At 42.2% G+C, this 20,373-nt stretch overlaps 2 protein-coding genes and 1 long non-coding RNA gene across 4 annotated transcripts in view; 2 read left to right on the top strand and 1 right to left on the bottom strand.

Moving 5' to 3' along the window:
- The window catches only part of LOC107313372, a 58,374-nt gene extending 44,121 nt beyond the window's left edge, over window positions 1-14,253 (bottom strand). For both annotated transcript variants that reach the window (XR_001554972.1, XR_004307135.1), the window contains exon 1: window positions 14,203-14,253. This is a non-coding gene — a long non-coding RNA (uncharacterized LOC107313372). The remainder of the gene's footprint in view (window positions 1-14,202) is intronic.
- A 1,143-nt stretch (window positions 14,254-15,396) lies between these two features.
- Window positions 15,397-17,321, top strand: LOC107313493 (sulfotransferase 1 family member D1-like). Its single transcript, XM_015861812.2, has 7 exons — window positions 15,397-15,859; window positions 15,962-16,087; window positions 16,168-16,265; window positions 16,363-16,489; window positions 16,586-16,680; window positions 16,784-16,964; window positions 17,079-17,321. Exons 1-7 carry the CDS (start codon window positions 15,604-15,606, stop codon window positions 17,183-17,185), a joined length of 990 nt encoding a protein of 329 aa, XP_015717298.1. The 5' UTR covers window positions 15,397-15,603; the 3' UTR covers window positions 17,186-17,321.
- A 710-nt stretch (window positions 17,322-18,031) lies between these two features.
- On the top strand, window positions 18,032-20,363 carry LOC107313495 (sulfotransferase family cytosolic 1B member 1). Its single transcript, XM_032444425.1, has 8 exons — window positions 18,032-18,161; window positions 18,767-18,915; window positions 19,039-19,198; window positions 19,313-19,382; window positions 19,495-19,621; window positions 19,704-19,798; window positions 19,870-20,050; window positions 20,124-20,363. The coding sequence occupies exons 2-8, from the start codon at window positions 18,768-18,770 to the stop codon at window positions 20,234-20,236; spliced, it is 894 nt and encodes a 297-aa protein (XP_032300316.1). The 5' UTR covers window positions 18,032-18,161; window position 18,767; the 3' UTR covers window positions 20,237-20,363.
- Window positions 20,364-20,373: the final 10 nt, after the last annotated feature.

The raw sequence follows: 20,373 nt of genomic DNA, 5'->3' as shown, positions 1-20,373 counted from the left end.
AAGTTGTAGATACCAGCTGGCTCCAACTCTTGCATTCTTCTGTTTTTAAATTTAAACTTTGACCCATTTATTTCTCACATGTACACATCATTAGCCAAACAACTCTGTGTTTCACGATTAAATTTTAAAAATGATAATAAATTACCTTTAAACAAAATGTAGAAAGTGGACAACTTACCTTTCCTCAATAACAATCGAGGTTATGTGCCTTCTGCTTTCCCCAGTGACAATAACTGAGAGGAAACGTAATTTGCATTATTGTTTCAATGAATGTGTAACATAGATAAGTAGACACTATTCAAACCCAGTGCTGTACAACAGATGTTGCAAAGAATGAAAGCCAAAACACTGAAAATCTTGCATTCCTAATAAACAAGCTGTTCCTTTTTTATTGTCTTAGTTATGGCATATTGCTAGATTCAGATAGCTCTGATAAATTTAACAACACAGATCTGTTTAATAGTCAAACATTGTGCAGGTGCACCTCATTAATGTCAGATATGGAAAGGTTGTTCCTTAGAGGCTATAGATTTAATATGGCTGAATGTTTCACATACTCCACACTGCAACGAACTGGATGTCATGACTCTAGGCCAAAGCAGAGCCAAAGTTTGCAGAGTCTAGCTGCAACACAACTAGTAATCAACTATCTTGCAATGTAAAACAGAATATTTGCTTTAAAACTACCATGGGACATAAGCTTACATTTAGTTCTTTAGAAGCTCAGAGTCAGAGTCCTCTTCTTTCTCAATCAAGTTCCTCACAGAAAAAGGCAATAATATTCTTGGAAAAGGAGAAAAGAAAACACAGCATTTTTCTCAGAGAAGGCCATGCTTGCTACCCTGAGGCTCATCTGGACACCAGCTTGTTGACTTCTCCCAGCAGGATCTAACAGACATAGCCTGTGATGCCACATTATGTAGTAGCCAGAACTCCATGACCATACAATCTGCCACATTAGACATGAGGACAGTAGGTCTTGTGTATCTGTATTCGTCTCTTCTGGTTTCTACTTAAGTGGTAAAAATAAATAAAGTAGTGTTTTTGAAGCCATGCAACACAACCATTCCTCAGCAGGATGACTTGTGTATGAAGTGAAGAGAACTGATAATGTTTTAGCCAAAGTTTCCTCATACACCATCTATCATCTCAATCTCTTATATTAAATGCCTTTTCCAACAGCAAAAACTAGCCAACTTTACTCCAAAAAAAAAAAAAATCACAAAACTTCCAGATATTATTTCAACTACAGCAAATAATGAGATTTGATTCTTATGTTAAAAATGTTTATTTTTGCATAAGATTTTTCCCTGCTACTTATTGAACTTCCACTTCTATTTCTGAACTGACAGTCTAGCTCCCTTTGGACCAAATGCTTTAGCAAGATTTAAATCAGATAAAACTTTCACAGCCTGTCAGAATACTGAAATATGAGCATACATCCACACACTCTTCATGTCAGCCACAGAAGAAAAAAAGGGAATTCAAGCAGGTGCTGTGTAGCATTTAATATGATACTGAGTGCTAAGGAACCTTGAGAAGGTGGGATTCATCTACAGCTGCTGCCCATCCAGTTGTCTCAGGCAAGGGAGAAAACAGGATTCTGAAGTACTTCTGTGTATTTCTTCCCCTTCCAAACCACAGGATGCGACTTTTGACATAATCTAGCTGTTAGTATGAACAGAATTAGTACTGCTCATACTTCAATGCAAGCATCTGTAAGTACTCCTGTGAATATCAGAAACTTCACTGCACATATGTTCTAAAGCCTGACCTCTTCAAGAAGGAAAAACAGGAGGCTAGATTCCAAATATAGAAGGTGTTCGTCTTATAAATTCTTAACAGCAAAGGCTGCATTTCAGGATTTCCATTTGATTGCATGCATCCAGCATAGCTATTTCAAGATGCACAGCAATACAAATCACATGTCCAACTTCGGGGGGAGGACTACAAGTGTGAAATGCAATTGGTACCATACCACAGATCTTCCCCACTTAAAGAATACAGTCCAGAAATTTTCTGTGTGTTTCCAAAAGACAGATTCACACTAAGTCAACCAATTTAGGAAAGATGTCAAAGTCACCTCTAAATACTGGATACACTGGAGTCCTGTTCCAGCCTTTCCTCATCTGCTTTGCTGTGTATTAGCAGCTCACACACACACACACACACACAAAAAGAACCTCTGTAAGTTCACAATGGCTTTAGAACTATCTGACTACTTAATTTTATATTTATTTTCTGAGAGCATTTCTTACAGCCAATCTTCTTCACATATATTTTTAAAAAAATGGAGCTTTGAAGTGAGAAGGAATGGGAAGCAGTTCAGTTAAACAAAGAAAAAAATACAGCAGAAACAAGGAAAAGCAAAGGGTTGGAGAAGTGATAGGCAGAAGGGAATGAGCCAGCTATGCTGTTCAGATCCCTATGGCTTTGACTCCTTCCAGTTCTACCACAGAAGTATGAGCAACAGTAAACACAGAAACCCTCAGTACTTACACTGAGCATGACTTAACAGAAAATTATGTATTCACATGGTAGTAACTTAATCTACACTGTCCTCTACTCATTTGCTTAACAGAATATCATCTGAGTAGGTGTCAAAAGCTTTATTAAGGTGCGTGTGACATTTGCTGCCTCTCATCTACCCATGTAATCCCACTAAAGAGAAAATCATGCTGCATTAGCACGCTTAAATAATTTATTTGTTCTTTTTAGTTGCACAGATACAAACTTCAAATGAAAACAAATCAACTCATGGGTTTATAGCTGCATGCAAGATTTGGGCACAGAAGGGATTTCTGTACCACGTCAACCAAGCCCTCCATACTACAGAGAACATTTGTTACAGCAAAGGCTAGTGTCAGACAGCCTCCTCTTATTCCATATCTTTTTGTGCTTTCTAACTAGATAAGCAAATTGCCTAAGTCTTAAAAACATGTTTTTTTCCTATCCCTCAACTGGTAGATAGAACTCTGAAACTGCAATACTCTTAAGTTCAATTAAACAAACAATAGTAACAGCTGTGACTGCCATTATTCCATTAGATTATCTGCCACAATCTTTTGTGGGAACACAATAAAGTAGAGGAGCTATTATCTCTCAGTGCAATAACTTGGATCGATAATTTAAGAAATTATTTCGTAATTGGAAAAAAAAGTGTATTTTATAATGTACTCTTGAATAAGGAGTGGGGATTCAGACAATGAAGCTAAGCATGCTACAAAATAACCTTGTTATTCTCAAAATCCTGTGAGTGGAAAGCCTGGTAAAATTGCATCTCCTTTTAGGTTTCATTACTAGCTGAAAGGCAGTCCAAAGGATTCTTGTAAAGTATATTAGAAAACACCACAGGAAATCAGAAGGATCCGCACTCGCATAGTGCAAGAATAACTAGATCTACTTTCTCAATGCACTGAGAAACTGATGTGAAAATGAAAACTAGGTTTCCATAACCTAGTTGGAGACTGGGCAAATAGTAGATTTTAAAAAATGCCCCTCCTGGCAACTACTAAGAAAGAGCATACAAAAAAAATGAAATATCACAGAATCACAGAATTGTAGGGGTTGGAAGGGACCTCTAGAGATCATCGAGTCCTACCCCCTGCCAAAGCAGGCTCCCTACACCATGTCACACAGGAAGGCGTCCAGGCGGGTCTTAAATATCTCCAGAGAAGGAGACTCCACCACCTCCCTGGGCAGCCTGTTCCAGTGCTCCGTCACCCTCACTGTAAAGAAGTCCTTCCGCACATTTGTGCGGAACTTCCTATGCTGTACTTTCATCCCATTACCCCTAGTCCTGTCCCCACGCACTACTGAAAAGAGACCAGACTCACCACTATGGCTCCCACACCTCAGGTATTTATAAACCTGGATCAAGTCCCCTCTCAGCCTTCTTTTCTCAAGGCTAAACAGACCCAGTTCATTTAGTCTCTCCTCATAGGGGAGATGCTCCAGGCCCTTCACCATCTTAGTGGCCCTCCGCTGGACTCTTTCCAAGAGATCCCTGTCTTTTTTGTACTGGGGAGCCCAGAACTGGACACAATATTCCAGATGAGGCCTCACCAGGGCAGAGTAGAGGGGGAGGATCACCTCCTTCGACCTGCTGGACACGCTCTTTTTAATACACCCCAGTATGCCATTGGTTTTTTTGGCTACAAAGGCACACTGCTGGCTCATATGAAGTATTATATGAATATGAAGTATTAAAGCAGTAAAATCATAGAATCATTAAGGTTGGAATAGATCTCTAAGATGACCCAGTCCAACTCTCCGCCTACCACTGATATTGTCCACTGGGTCCTTAAGTACCACATCTTCATGGTTCTTGAACACCTCCAGGGACAGTGACCCCCTTACCTCCATGGACAACCTATGTCATTGCCCAACATTGCTTTCTGAGAAGAAATTATTTGTAATACCCAGTCAGCAATTTCATATCAAACCACAGAGCATATTTCCAATATTATTGGACCTAAGTCCATCACAAGAAGATATCATGATGACAAAGTCCTTGTCTTTTTTTCCCCAATGAGGTATTTCATGCATTTAAATAATGCATTACAGCTGGGTTCCAGAAGAAGCAGCCTACAGACCTACTATGAGGTACTGTGTTAAAGAAAAGAAGCATGCCAAAGAAAGCACAAACGCTTCAAAAACACTTTTGTAGATGGCTTTTTCCCTAGATAAAAAGCAGGGGGAAAAAAAAAAAAACAAAAAAAAAAACACCTTTAAAAAACCAAAGGAGAGAGCAGATAAAAAAAGAGAGGTAAAAAGGCAAGAGGAAGTGTTCACATAATATTGTCAAGGAAGTTGAAGTGGTTGCTGAAAGAAGCAATAGCAAGTCATTTTCGCAGCTCAAGAAGATGCTGGATAGCCTGTTTACACTATCTGGAAAGGTTGTCAAGGATAAACAAGATACTTGAACATACTGGGGGGGGAAAAAAAAAAAAAAAAACAATAAAAGTATCACTTCTCAAGGACAGACTCTTGCACCAGGAGACACTTCAACAAAGAAATCACATTCCTAGAACTACACATTAAAAGTATCACATTACAAAGTGAGGACTAGAAAAACCAAAGAAAGTTAAAAATAGCAAAAGTGAATGCAGCACAGGGATGATATGAGACCAAGAAAAGCCTTTAAAATAACAACACATGAAGCAGAGATAACAGTTGTCTTACATGGGTGTGACTCTGTGCAACCATTCTTGAGGTTAGCAAAACTACAGAGGAAAGTAGCCATCTGCAGTGTCATTCTAATCACTTTTTTCTTTAGCTAAAGTAAGCAAGAAAAAGCTGCATTTCATGTGTTGGCCAGATTTTCACTCAAAGTATAATCAAAGAAGAATCAGATACCATTTACTCAGCACACTTCATAGATTTCCCCAACACATGGAGAGCTTCTATCACAAACCATTACAAAGTACCTTGAATTGTTATTATACCATAACAAAACTAATTGCCATTATTACAATAGAGTTTACATGGTAAAAACGTGGGCTCAAAGCAGCAGCTCAACATAATATACTGTTATTAAATAACAGAGTATTCTCTAAACTACCCTGCTTGGCATTGCCACTAACTTCAGTATAAGAAAACACAGACATACAGTATATGCATTCCTTTCCACAGAAACAGCATAATCTGAATATCTAGGCCCTATGAATGACGTAGCTTTAAGCACTAGCTCAACAAAAGAAAACAAGAGCAGTCTAACAGCATTAAAAAGACTTTTGTCAAGAGAAAAAACAATCTAATAATCCATACTAAACTGCAACTGAGTCACTTAATTAGAAAGTCAAAGTACAACACAAATGAGTCATTTTGCACACAAGCAGTGAAGAAAAAAATCTACAGAATTTTCAGAATTAAACAGTTAACAAAAGGGGAAGGAGGCAGGAGCATTTACTAGTTTACTAGCTGAGACTTGATTATGAAAAAACAATTCCAAGACCAACCTGCAAACCCATAGCACAATTTCCGTAACACCTCAAGGATCCAACAGTTAGAAAACAGCCAGAGGTACAGACTTACACACCTCATTATTAATTAAAGTTACCAAAAAAATTAGATGGAAATACTCAGGACATACAGAAAGATGATAATTTTACCAGAATTATTTTTACTTCAAACTTGTTGGAAGAAATCCTGCCTGGGAACTGGGCTTCTCTTTACGTTTTAAGATGAAATGGCAGAGTTACCTGATGCCCTCACAAAACTGTGGTGTTCTAAAAAATATTCATGCTTTAAATTATTTTAACCTTGTATGAAAGAGCTATATTTCATCAATATTTGTTAGTATTGCATGCTGCTTTTAGTTCTCACAGCAAAACACAGAACACTAATGAAGTAGAACCAGATTTTTATTCTTATCATAAGTTCAGCCAAGTTTGTACTATCAAGGATAGCCCTTTCTTGACACCCAACAAGAAAGCTAAATAGCTTTATCTTTCAAAGTACAAGTTAAAAGGTACGAGTCTGAAGTCCAGTCCAACATCATATTGTGATATAATCCCTCTGCCAATTTAATGTGATTTTCATATTAAAAACATGATCCTCATGTACAACAGTCTTGCTCCATGAGGTACAAAAACAGTATGGAATAAAAATAAAGAGTGGGCATCAGACACAAATGAGTAGCAGTGCCATGTGATTCAAGCTTTCTCTTCCTTAAGAGGACAGTAACAAGATAAAGCCACAAAAAAGCATCACTCAATTTTCCTATTACCTTAGTCTAAACTTCTGTAGCAAGTCAATTTAAAGCACTGTATTCTCACTACTATTGCATTTTGTGTCTTTTAAATTTGCTTTGGCAGTCAAGTAATTACAGCCCTGGGGCAAACGATTCTCACTATTTACACATTAAAACATACTAAGGTTTATTTAATATTAAATGAATCACACCTCACACTGTGGCTGTACATTAGTTCTTCCAGCAGTTTACTGGAAGTGCTGTGGCTCACACCGTGTGTATGTGAGAGCAGCATGGACCTGCAGACATTGCTGCCTCACAAGCTGAACAAAACCAGCACCCCACTGTCTTCCTTGTGTTCTCCTGTATCATGATACAGACTGATATACAGGATCAACAAATGCTTTATTAAAGGAGATCAGACCAAAGGAAGATGCTGCATGACAGCAGACCCACAAAGAGACAGTCACATGTCACAGAACAATCCTTGAAAAGATTTGGTTTCCAAGATCATTTTTCTTTTTACCTTAATGAGGAAACATCAGCTTCCACTGAAGTCACTTGTGTTAAAAAGGCAAGCTTGTTACTCAGTCTACTGAGAGAAATAATGAGCATGACTGCTAGAAGAGCAAGGGAACAAGGCTAAGGTGAGAAATGGGAAAGCAGAAACATTGAGCACTGGAATATGCAGTGGGGGAGGCAGTGGCAGAGACAAACCAGCTGTGCTGTCACAATGAAGGAGAATACGACAACAGGCTCTCTGTGTCACAGTCAGAGACACTCCAGACCCATAGACAAGAGTGTTTTAAGATACAGTATTAATGCATGATAACAATATATACACAAAGATAGCAACTTCCATTGAAAACGTGGTAAATGCATACTTTTATAATTATTTCCATAGCTGCATGAGGATTTATCTTTTAAAAAAAAATAAAAATCAACCAATGGTTACCACTCACACTTAATTCAGGTCCAACAAAAAGACAGTTCTTGACTTTCCTTTCTTACCTTTCTTTTGTATGAAAGATACTCACCTCTATGTTTTTCTTATTAGAAGGCATTTCTCTATCAAAGCCATTAAAAAAAAAATTTTCACCGCTTTTGCAATTCAATGAGTTATAAAACCTGATAAATACAATGTCTTTGAGTCTCTTGATTTATCTCAACCTGAAACAGGATTGCTGATTTTTAAATAGTTGCTTTTCAGCTGCTTGTTCAGGATCCCTCACAGAACTGGTATGTCAGTTTGTCTCTTACTGATTAGCAGATCACTGTGTTTCCACAGCAAACAATACTCCAGATACAACCTATCTGATATTTCTGAACTATGAAGGGAAACGTAGTATCATTCACTGTACACAAGTCACTCCAAAAGTAATGCCTCCTAGTTATTTCCATGGAAACTACAACATATAGAAAGAGCACAATAACACTACTTGGCAGAGAAAATTCTCAGCCACAAGACACTATTTTTCAACAGTCAACCCTGTTAGCTGATTGGCATGGATGAGGAGATCAATATGCTCTTCATTTTGTGGTGTGACAGCTTTGCATGGCCATCTAGAACACAGCTTGCCTTTCATTGCCATCACTGCAAAAATGCACCATCCACTGCCTCACTATGTTCACATCCACTGTTTGGTCTCCAGAAACATTCCACAACCATCAGTGAGTGCCATTTTTTCCACATGGAGGAATCTGATGACACACCTTTGCTCCATACATACTCCCACATCGGAAACCACTTTGTCAGAATGCTTCTCTACTGCTACATGTGGCATAGCAACAAAATGTAATGGGATGCTGACAGGAAGGTCAGCTGCCATAATACAAGCATCAATCTGTGACATCACAGGCCAACAGCATATAATAGGAAGCACCACTTCCAGAGTGGCACTGTTGTGTGGCCATCTTCAATTTACCTGCTGACAGCTTTTGACAGACCAGCTCACCTGGAAGCTCTTCACAAGTAGAGTAACAAAATGAAGAAGGTTTTGGTGGTCCCTTAAACATAAGAGACCACAACAGAGGGTTTTCTTCCACCTTGCACGCTTCTCCAAACAACTGCAACTTTTTCTTGACTCGCATCCAAAATATTCTTTTTGAACTCTATCAGTAACAGACCCTCCTCTGCACAGCTTTGTATTATGTGCTCAGTTTTTCTTGTTTTCTTTGACATTCAGCAATCAGCAGGCCTGGCATGAGATCAAATACGTTTTAGAGCTGAGTACCCCCTAACATATGGAAGGCTGCTGACATCATAGGGTCAACTGCAGGATAGATTTTCCTGCAGTCTTTGGCATAGCATATAAAACAGGCTGTTTATTGCTGCTGTTCAGAGAAGTTATATCTTTTTTTTCCCCTCAGTAAGTTTTTAGAAGGCTAAGGAAACTTCTCAGTGTAAAAATTGATGGATCTAATAAATGTATTACTAGAAATTGCATTACTGAAAATTGTAATTCACTGTTTATCTCTGTCCAGCTGGCAGTGCATTAAAACTAGTCACAGTACAGAATCTTAAACCTCAACCTTCCACACCTGTCCATGCTTGCACAGGTTTATTACTTATTTAGTAAATTTACTATTCACACTTCCTCTGAAGACTATCTTGTTCCAGTTTATTTTTAAACACTGAGGAACCAAAAAGCATGATCACTTCTAATTCAGTATAAACTTGCTTTTCAGGGTTATTAAATATCTATTACTATCAGTATGCAAAAATCAATAGCTCTCTCTGTGGTCAACTTAAGAATGTATTTCCAACCCAAGCAAAAATATGTAAGCCCATTATTTATATTGAAATAGGTTTATTTATATAATTTAAATTCAGACCTGATCAGCCTTCCTGTATGCATAAAGAACAAGATCTGATATCCCAGCAGGGCCACAAGAGATTACATACATCTTTGAAAATAAATACATAACCTCTACATTTCCCTACTAACACATTCACGGTAAGATCTTCCTTTTACCTACACAATAACCATATTTTGCAGTGCTCCTTCCTTGACAGCTGTATTTAAAAAAAAAAAAAAACAAAAAAAAACAGTCTGACAAAATGAGAATTAAGGATGTTGACTTATAAGGAACATTACTAGGAAAGAATTTTTTAAGTATTAAGAATAGTGTTTATAATCTGGACATAGGTCACGGTTCCTGTATTGGATACTATATGTGTCAAGGAGTGATAGGAATAATTCAGGTTAATATAATGTACTACACATCAGGGCAATGGGATTATTATTCTTTGTTTTAAGTGCACCCGCTTCCCTTGAACTACAGGAAGCTGAATTGCTCCACACCAAACACAGCAGGTTCTTGGTCTATTGAATCAGACTGGAAGATAAGACATAACAAATGGAAATGGTATGGAGTAGAGGGTGGCAAAGGAAGGGTCATACAAATAGCACAGCAATACGCCTTATTATTATAAATGATTCCAAATGACAAAGTTTGTGAAATAGTCCCTTTTGTTCACAAATATCCATATAAGATTCTATGATTCTAATGAGTTGGAAGGGACCCTTGAGGGTCATCTAGTCCAAAACCCTTACAAGGAACAGGGACACATACAGCTACATCATGTTGCCCAGAGCCCCACACAGCCTCACCCAAGCAACACATTCCAGTGCCTCACAACTCTTATAGTAAAAAAGCTTCTTCCTCATATCCAGCCTAAATCTTCTTTCACTTTCAAAGCATTTCCCCTGGTCCAGCAGGCCCTGCTAAAGAGCCTGTCCCCCAGCCCACTCTGCTTCCTGTACCATCATATATATGTATATATTTGATATATATACATATATATACACACATACATGTGTATGTGTATGTGTGTGTATATATATATATATATATCAAAGCCAAGATTTTTATTCCTCTACTCACTTTAAAAGAAATTTGGTAAAATACAAAGTAGCAGACAATGGAGAAGAGCACAGAAAAATATTTAATAGGACATGTTAATAAGCTGAGTATTCAAAGAGCCATCCTGATGTGCAAGAAAGGGGAGCTCTAATGAAAAAAACAGAATAAGAAATAGGAAAAATCAAACACTAAGTAAAGGAGAAACAGTAGGAATTTAGCACATGCCAATACAAAAAGGGAAGGGAAGGAAAAGAGCTGTTAAAAAACATGGCAAGAAAAGTAAGGAAAAATATGGGATCAACAACAAGCCTAGAAGAATGCTCAAAAGAGAGGGGAATAAAAAGGAAGACAGTTTACTTTTTTGTATGAAGAATAATTCGAAGATTGAGGAGGAGGGAATAATCAAGAATAGAAAGCTATGAAGTTATGAGTTATGGCCTGGAATTTCCTCTGAAGTTCTGTGACTTGAGTTTCACTGTTAATAAATTATCTTCAGAGACCCACCCACTATTCTGACAGAAAAAAATGGCCCCTCAGTTTGTGCTGTGCTGTTTATTCTATATTTAATGCTCCCCATAGGTGATAGAACAGTTGAGACTGCCAACTGTCAACACATTTGACTGATATTTATTATTAATGAGTCAATAAATATGCCCCTTTTGTTGTGTATAAAGGGGAAAGATGGTCTTTCCTTTTTCTTTTTTTACTCATTAAAAACATACAGCCTTTCAAAGCATTCTCTGTCAAACAGAGATAATGGAGATTTCATTGGCCATGGACTTGCACATGCTGATCCATCTCCTAAACAAAAGTGTCAGCATGTTTACACAAGAGGAGCCTGGCCAGCTGGAGGGCTTTATTGAATACTTAAATATAAAATTAAACCATTTGTAACTATCCCATTTACTATAAAAATCTGTAGAAGGTAATGACTGAATGGGTAATTTAAAACAAAAGCACCAACAGAGAAATACAACTAGAAGTTGCCCTGGGAAATCACATTCCAGATCTCTGCAAAGCATAGTTGGAAAGGGCTTGCATTTTATTTTTCCCCCCACCAATACAAAGCAATAACTGGATTTCCAAATAAAGTCCATAAAATGTTCATGCATTCTGGAGTTTTTTTCCCTGCATTAGGTCATGTTGATAAGTTATAGGATCCCATTGCCTATTAACAGCTCTCCACAACTAACAGAACACTAGGAAGACAAATGCTTATGTAATCAAACACTATATATTTGTTTTTAAATGTACCCACTGTTTTTAGTATAGCATCATGAAAACATATAGGAACTTATTGAAATTGAGAGCCATGTTTGCCCCTTAAAGAATCAAACTCAATGTCTATAGTCTGATTGCAACCAGCATGGGACATAAGGTATCACAAAATAAAATATGACTAAATCAATTTCTGCAACCTATTACTGATGACCATCACATCATCACCTGCTGAATCAGTTTCAGCAACATTTTTCTTTTGACATTCTGATAAAAATTTCAAATACCCAGAAGTAAACAGGATTTCCAGTTATTTTAAAACCATCCCACTTCCAGACTCATACTAAAGGATAATCCATAGAAATGACTACTTCAGAATCAAAAGGTTTTCTTCCAGTTGAAGTTCACCAAGAAGTGCTAAGACATATCTATAAAGTCCTGTTACTAATGCAGTGAAAATTTCATATTCTCTTCAAATGAATACCCAATGAAGCCAACATAAGCATTTAATATTGAAATGCTCTGAGATGCCAGTATTGACATCTACATACAGAATCATAGAATCACCAAGGTTGGAAAAGACCTAAAAGATCATCCAGGCCAACCGTTCACCTATCACCAATAGCTCCCACTAAACCATGTCCCTCAACACAACATCCAAATGTTCCCTGAACACAGAAGAAAGTGTTTGCCAAAGCATTCTCTGATTAAAAAGACTCTCAAAAGTCATCAGTAAAAACGAGCAACATAAGTCAAGATGCCTGAAGTCATTCTACAGAATACTGACCTCACAGAAACTTGAGGATAACATCTGCTTCATAATGATAATTTTGCATAAATGTTTCAATACTGGAAGCACTCTAAGAGACTATGAGAGCTACTACTCTGCCACTGAGGCAATTGGTTCAATTGGAAAAACAAATGCAGAGAAACTAGGAGCTTATATCTGACTCAACAAAAAAAAAATGCAAGTAACATGGAATAGTATAAGAAAGTTCTCATTTTATATTTGGCCTTGTTTGAATCACATTATACATTTAATAGAAATCAGTTCAGATATTTTCAATTGTAACTAAAAAATGGTTTGTTAAATATGAGTAAAGTACATGCAGAGTAGCTCAGAAACCAGTTTACTTACACACAACCACTGGAAATCATCATTCTGTACAGCTGCATCTGATATGGTTTTTCTGGCATCAGTACTAAGGTTACCAGTATTCAACATTATTAATCAACAATTAGAAAAGAAATATGAAATTGCAGTTCTGTTTGGCAAGCTTGGATTGTTAAAAATGTATTTGTCCACTGCCAAATTCAGAATTATATCCAAGAGTAGAAAATGCAGATATTATTTATAGATCGGACACTGCATCCTTCAGAATAATGAAGGAAAAAAGAGTCAGAAAGAAGAAAACACTCTCCTTCCATTGTCTGGCTCTGGCTAACAGGTTGAATTTTATCTTTAGATCTGTGAATGGGAAACGACTGAATGGAAGTAAATGGATGTTATTACTTAGTGTAACACTAACAAGATCAATCCTGCAATGCTACAACCAAATCTCATGCCAGTTTGTTCATTACACTTACAGTGTGAGGAAAGGTACAGCAATAGGCATCAAAATGATACAAGAAAAGGAGAATACAGTTTAGAGTATGATTTTAAAGTAGGCTAACCTACTTTAAAAAAGACTAGGAAGTTGATATCTTCAACAAAAATAAGAGATACAAGATAAATGCTGTTTAACTAAAAAAACAAGGCAAGGGCAATGGCTGAAGTCAAATGAAAACAAACTTAAACAGAAAATAGCAAAAATTTAACTCTGATTAACTGCTTAAACCGACTATCCAGGGAAATAGGATTTCTGTCCCCAGATGCATTCACATGATGACTGAAATTAATACACTGGACACACCACCTATCAGGCTTGATGCATCAGTAAGAGAGAAACAGGAAGGCTAGCATTATATATAACAGGCTAGATAATACAGAGATCCCTTCCAGAAATTTTAGAAAAAGCAACAACAAAATCATTCTATTAATTTGCCTATATTATTGTAAATAACGAAAACAAAGAAACATCATTATCAGCCACAGCCACATCTACATCCACAGCCACAATTACCTCCCTCAGGCTGCCCTAGGTTCTTCAGGGTCTCAACAGGCATAAAGTCACACTAAAGCCAGAGCTCTGAATGCACTTGTTTCATTCCTAGAACATTTATCATGACTATTAGAGACCTTTGCTGAGAACTCCTGCAGGTTCTAGAGTCCCTAACGGCACAGACATAAGGAAACTGCTTCCCAAAGGACAGCATTCAACCAAACTACTGTAGAGAACGGCAACACCAAATATAACCATTTAAAGCCAGCTTTAATGTATCCATAAAAAGTAAAGGTCACAACCAAATAAATAATCACTCACCTCTCTCTGAAGAGCAAAGCCTGCCATGCACTCCACAGAACACAATCTCCAACTGAAACCTTTGCCATTATGTTGGCCAGCCCTTAAATGTGGTTAGGCTTGCACAGGTGATTCCTCATACCTGTGCTCCCAGAGCTGGCTACAGCCCTTCACCAGGTGCTCAATCACTGTTTCAGGCTGTGATTTAATGGTTCCCATAAAATTATATACAGATGAACATGTACAATTTGCTTTTGTTGACCTGCTGTCCATGGATCCGAGACCTCAGCTCAGTACAATGCTAGATCCAAGGAGTGGTGACAAGTCTGTCTTTCTCTCTTGATCTAATTTTACTCTTTTTCTTTAGTAACTATTGCCTAAGTTTCCCTCAAAGCAGCTGTTTAAGGAATAACACCTGTGCTAAAGTAACTCAACCAGGTGGATCAAGACACTCCTCTGTTCCTTTAGTTGTAGGAATCACATTAGAGACATGTCATTCCTTCTTTAGCTGCTCCATGTGCCACTACATAACCCAGCCATACGAGGAGATGGCTCTGCCTTCTTCTCCTTCAAAACAAAACTGTATCTGAGCACCTGTCTTTCATCGGTTCTACTTCAGGGGTTTCATTTGCAATGGCTTCAGTAGAAAGTGCCTATTTATTTCTGAAGATCGGTCTTTATTGTCTATCTCTGATCAGAAAGATATCCATGCCAGGAGAAGAACTTTTATACTATCTGCATAATTAGGGGAGAGGTTGGACATCTTAAAATAGCCATAAAATCCTCACTGCAGGGAGGAATCGAGATAAATGGTGTAAGAGTTTGTCATTTTATCTCACTACTGTATGTTAAATTGTGCTTTATTTTGCTGGCTAACAGTACCTCACATCTTAATTGCAATATTTTGATTCTAATGGTTAGAATAAATATTTTATTAGCCATTTGATACCAACCGACCTGAACATAAAGAATGTCTGGAATCAGTGAGATGCTATTCCTTAAACTGCTTGCTACGTGAGATGCAGTTGGCTTTTCAGCTGTAAAATAATGTCCATAATTCCCCTATTATATCACATACTTCACGAGGCCGGGAGCCGTCACAGGCGCCGGCATCCGCTACCACAGCGCCCTCTGTCGGGCGCGGCGCAGCGCACACGGCCGCCTGTCGCACGCTGCAGGGCGGTGCGAGGGGGAGGTTCGCTCTCGGTCGCTGTTACACTGCACGGTGGGGATACGAGTTCACTATTCCGCTGGCACGCAAGAGAAACGGTCCAGCAGCGAGGCTGTGCCATAGGGCTGCTGTAGGGGCAGGTGGAACATCTCCTTGTCCTGCTTGAGCGCGCCTCATTCCGACACAACCACAATTCCTTGACCGACACAACCGTAGCTCGATGGAAACCGGCCAAGTGGGACTGGGCGAGGATGCTGTCACCGCCCTGCAGGGCTACGCGTGATGTGGGATGGACTTTGCCTTCCCTTGGGTACGGGCACAGGCACAGGCATAGGCACAGTGAGTGGGTACCAGCTGCCAGCATGGGGAATGATGAGATAATCAGGCAGGATCTGGACCGCCTTCACGATATCCCACTCTACAAAACCTTTGTGAAAGGTTGGCCACAGGTGAACGCCTTCCAAGCCCGGCATGATGACCTGGTCATCGCTACCTACCCCAAGTCAGGTAAGTGGTTCCAGGGCAGATGGGGAGGAGAAGGATGGGGCACAGCTGGGTAGTTCGCAGCCCCTTCAATGATGCCCCTGTAATGCTGCCTGTGGGCTGCAGGCACAACATGGCTGAGCGAGATCCTGGATGCGATCTACCATGATGGCAATTTGGAGAAGTGTCGTCGGGATGCTATCTATAACCGGGTGCCCTTCCTGGAGATGAATATACCTGGAGTACCGAGTGGTGAGCATCTGAGGGCTGTGCAGGGAAGAAGCAGCACTGGGGTGAGTGTGGGGTCAGGGCACTGAGCCTCCATCCTGCAGGTGTTGAACAGCTGGAGAAAACCCCATCCCCACGGCTGGTGAAGACCCACCTGCCAATCCACCTCCTCCCAGCCTCCTTCCGGGAGAAGGACTGCAAGGTAATGCCATGAAGCAGCTCCCAGTCTTTCTCCCTGAGGGGCAGAAGTGAGGGGACACCACTCTTGCCCCTCCAGTCACATCCTCAGCTTCTTTCAGGTGATCTATATGGCTCGCAACGCCAAGGATGTTGTAGTCTCCTACTACTTCTTCTATCAGATGGCCAAGATCCACCCTGATCCTGGCACAATGAGTGAGTTCCTGCAGGCATTCATGGATGGGAAAGGTAGGGGCTGAACTCCCAGACTCCCCTGATAAATCCCAGTGGGGCAGGCATCCTTTGCTGTGCTATTTTTCAGCTAAATTTACCCACATTCTGCAGTGGCCTATGGGTCCTGGTATGAACATGTGAAGGGCTGGTGGGAGAAGAGGCACGAGAAGTGGCTTCTCTACCTCTTCTATGAGGATATGAAGAAGGTGAGAGTAGTCTGGAGGGAGGGTCTGGAGCTCACCCCTACTGCCCCAAGCAATTCTTGAGGGAGTGCCAGCAGCCAGCATCCCCACTCCTGCTGCTCCTCAGAATCCACAGCGAGAGGTTCAAAAGATCCTGAAGTTCCTGGGCAAGGAGGTGTCGGAGGAGACAGTGGCAAGGATCCTCCACCACACCTCCTTCCAGGAGATGAAGAAGAACCCCTCCGCCAACTATGAGACAATGTCCGCTGTACTGATGGACCACAACCTCTCTCCATTCATGCGGAAAGGTGGGTTTTGGTGTCTGGTGAGGAGGGATCCCCAGGCTGTACTGCAGCCCTCATCTGTGGATGCAGATATCTGGGGGGGCAGGTTTTGCTTCATGTGCTTTTCTACCCCCTCAGGCATCTCCGGCGACTGGGTAAATCACTTCACCGTGGCCCAGAATGAGCGCTTTGACCAGCACTACCAGCAGCAGATGGCAGGCTCAGATCTCTGCTTCCAGATGTAGGCATGAGGGGTGCCACATCCTGAGGGCTCTGACTCCAGTGAGGAGCAGGTGCTGGATTCCTGCTGCAGCAGTGCCAGACTGGGGCAAACTACCAATCATTTTTATTCCTGTAATAAATTGCAATAGACTGAGTGTTGCCAAGAGGTTTAATAACTGCTCTGTGAGTGGAAAAAACCCAAAGCAGACAGGAGGTGCCCGATGCCCCACAGTGCCTCTTTGCCAAGGTTTGTTTATGCCTCTGAATTGCTGCAAATTGCAGCAGTGGCAGGGCAGAAATATCCATTGCCATTGCAACAGCCCCAGGTTTGCAGGACAAAGGCAAGAGGAAACACCTCATGCTCAGACTCTAGCACCCGCTTACTGGCACAGTCACATGGGATCATCCCTGCTCACCCACAGGTGCAGTGCTTCTGCTCAGGCATCGCTGGGGTAACCTGGTCTCCATCCCACTGGCATCAAGGATTTGCTCTGGAGCCCCAGATCTCTCATCTATGCCATTTCCAGCTTTGGTTTAATGAGTTTCCAAAATAGTGAATCTCTGCGTATCTCCAGCTTCTGACTTTGCCAAAAAGACATGCAACCTCCCTCCCAGCTCTGCACATCTCCCTTAAATCCTTTTCCCAGCAGTGGTCCGGTTGCTGCAGGCACTGCTCTTTTGCAATCATGCACACTTCGGACCCGCCTTCTGGACACAAGCCTAAACCCCGTATCTAAGCAGTGAGCCCCATGAAAATGACACCCCTCCCCCAGCTCCACTTAGGATTGGATGCTGAGCTTGGCACTGCTCATCGTAGGCACTGGGCTCGCTCCTTGCCCCACTGCTGGCTCCAGACTCTGCACGCCCTTTCCCTCCCCCAGTGACGTCCCCCTTCCCAAGGACCTCCCCGTGCCTCCATCTTCTATGCGCAGAAAGGAAAATAAAGCCCTTGTGTCTGCTGGCAGAGCAAGCCCTGCTCCTCGCATCACACAGCAGCAGGTAATGAGCAGCCCCCATCCAGCCTCTGAAACGCTAAGCCTCAAGACAGGAGCAGCTCAGGAGGGGGGAGGTCTGGTTTCCCTGACAGCTGTGGGGTATTGGCAAGCTACTTGCTGCTCAATCCTTGCAAGGCCAGCTTTGTGAGGGGGTGCAGGCCCCAATAAATGGGTTTGGGAATCTCCACAATTGCACAAGAAGTGTAGAGACAGATGCAGGTCTTCAGTTTGCCAGATGCATCGGTGTGTCACGCCTCCCACACCAACACCAGGAAGAGGACAAGCTGTCCTTCAGGACCTGCTCTTTGCCCAAGGGACGGCATTCACTTTTCTCAAAACTCTTCTGCTGCCCCAAAAGCTGGTGGCAGGCAGGACCCAGGCTTTTTCCCCTCTTGGCACCCTCTTTTTCCCCACCCTGGCCCCAAAATTCAGAGGGTCCCAATATACCTCGCAGGAGGCAGGGGCCACTTCCCAGGACACCCACACACAAGTCAGAGTTTCCTCCCATGGCCAGGATGGGTGAGCTCAGCAGGAATTTCAGGGTCTGAATAGGGACTAGGTGGCCCCATGATGACCCCACTGCTATCCTGTGTCCCTTGTTCCCATCAGGATGGGCACAGTGGATGCCTATCTGCGCCAGCCCTGGAGCACTGTGCATTCCATCCCCATGGTTAATGCCTTTGCTCAGAACTGGGAGAGAGTGGATAACTTCCAGAGCCGTCCTGATGACATCGTGGTGGCCACCTTCCCCAAGTCTGGTAAGCAGCATTGGCACAGGAGAGGGGCCATGCATTGGAAGAGTCAGGGTACACAATTTGGGGTGCCTGTGATGGGCTCAGGTGGGAACAGCACCAGCCAGACCCCTGTCCCTTCCATCCCAGGCACAACCTGGATCAGCGAGATCGTGGACATGGTCCTTCAAGGTGGTGACCCCAAGAAGTGCAAGCGGGATGCCATCATCAACCGGGTGCCCATGCTGGAGTTTGCTGCCCCTGGGCAGATGCCAGCAGGTAGTGGGCTTTGGGCAGAGGTTACCCCCAGGTTGGAGGGGCCACGTTGGCCAGAAAGAGTGGGGGCAGGTTGTGGTTTTCAGGTGTAGCTGCTAGTAGTGGGAGCGCCTTTTGTGGGCACCAAGCAGCTGGCAGGTATGTTGTTCCCTTGTATCATCAAGAGCTATATCCCAGCTGACATCTTACCCAAATCCTTCTGGGACAAAAACTGCAAGGTAACAGAGTTGGAGGGGATATAACAGGAGGGACCCTGCAAACTAAGGGTGTGATCAGCCCTACTAGCACCTTGCAAATCCCCATGTGCCACCAACACCAGTCCTTCTGCAGATGATCTATGTGGGCCGCAATGCCAAGGACGTGGCTGTCTCCTACTACCACTTTGACCTGATGAACAAGCTACACCCTCACCCAGGAACATGGGACCAGTATCTGGAGGCTTTCATGGCTGGCAAAGGTGTGGGGGGAACCATGGGAGCACATGGAAATGCTGAGAGTGCCGCCATGTGGTGACATCCATGGCCACTCTCCCCACGCAGTGGCCTATGGCTCTTGGTTTGACCATGTGCGGGGCTACTGGGAGCGCCGGCAGGAGCACCCCATCCTCTACCTCTTCTATGAGGACATGAAGGAGGTGAGGGGCCGGGGCTGATGGTGGGACTGAGGCCTGGCAGTACTGGGGCTGAGCACCAGCATTTGCCTCAGGATCTCCGCCGGGAGATTGCCAAGGTGGCCCAGTTCCTGGGGCGGGAGCTGACGGAGGTGGCACTGGAGGCCATTGCCCACCACACATCCTTTGAGGCCATGCGGGACAATCCCAGCACCAACTATAGCGTTGTGCCCTCCCACCTCATGGACCACAGCATCTCTCCCTTCATGCGCAAAGGTGAGCAGCCTCAGTGGGCTTCCAAACCCCTCATCCCCTCTGGACCCGTTCAGACCCTTCTCAATCCCCCCAGGCATCACCGGTGACTGGAAGAACCACTTCACCGTGGCCCAGAGCACGTGCTTTGACCAGTACTATGCTCAGAAGATGGCAGGCACTGACCTGCACTTCCGCACACACATCTGAGGTGCCTTCTCCTGTCCTCATTCCTTAGCCCCTTATCACCCACCCATGCCCACGGGACCACCTGAGCAACACCATGGGCTCTTTCTTGGTGCTGCTGGAGAGAAATAAAGTGTCCTTGCTGAGCCCACTCTGTGTGC

The sequence above is a fragment of the Coturnix japonica genome, chromosome 4 (genome assembly GCF_001577835.2).
Source record: "Coturnix japonica isolate 7356 chromosome 4, Coturnix japonica 2.1, whole genome shotgun sequence".
Taxonomy (NCBI): Eukaryota; Metazoa; Chordata; class Aves; order Galliformes; family Phasianidae; genus Coturnix; species Coturnix japonica.
The sequence above is the reverse complement of the archived record's forward strand: the minus strand, read 5'-3'. Positions and strand labels throughout refer to the sequence as shown.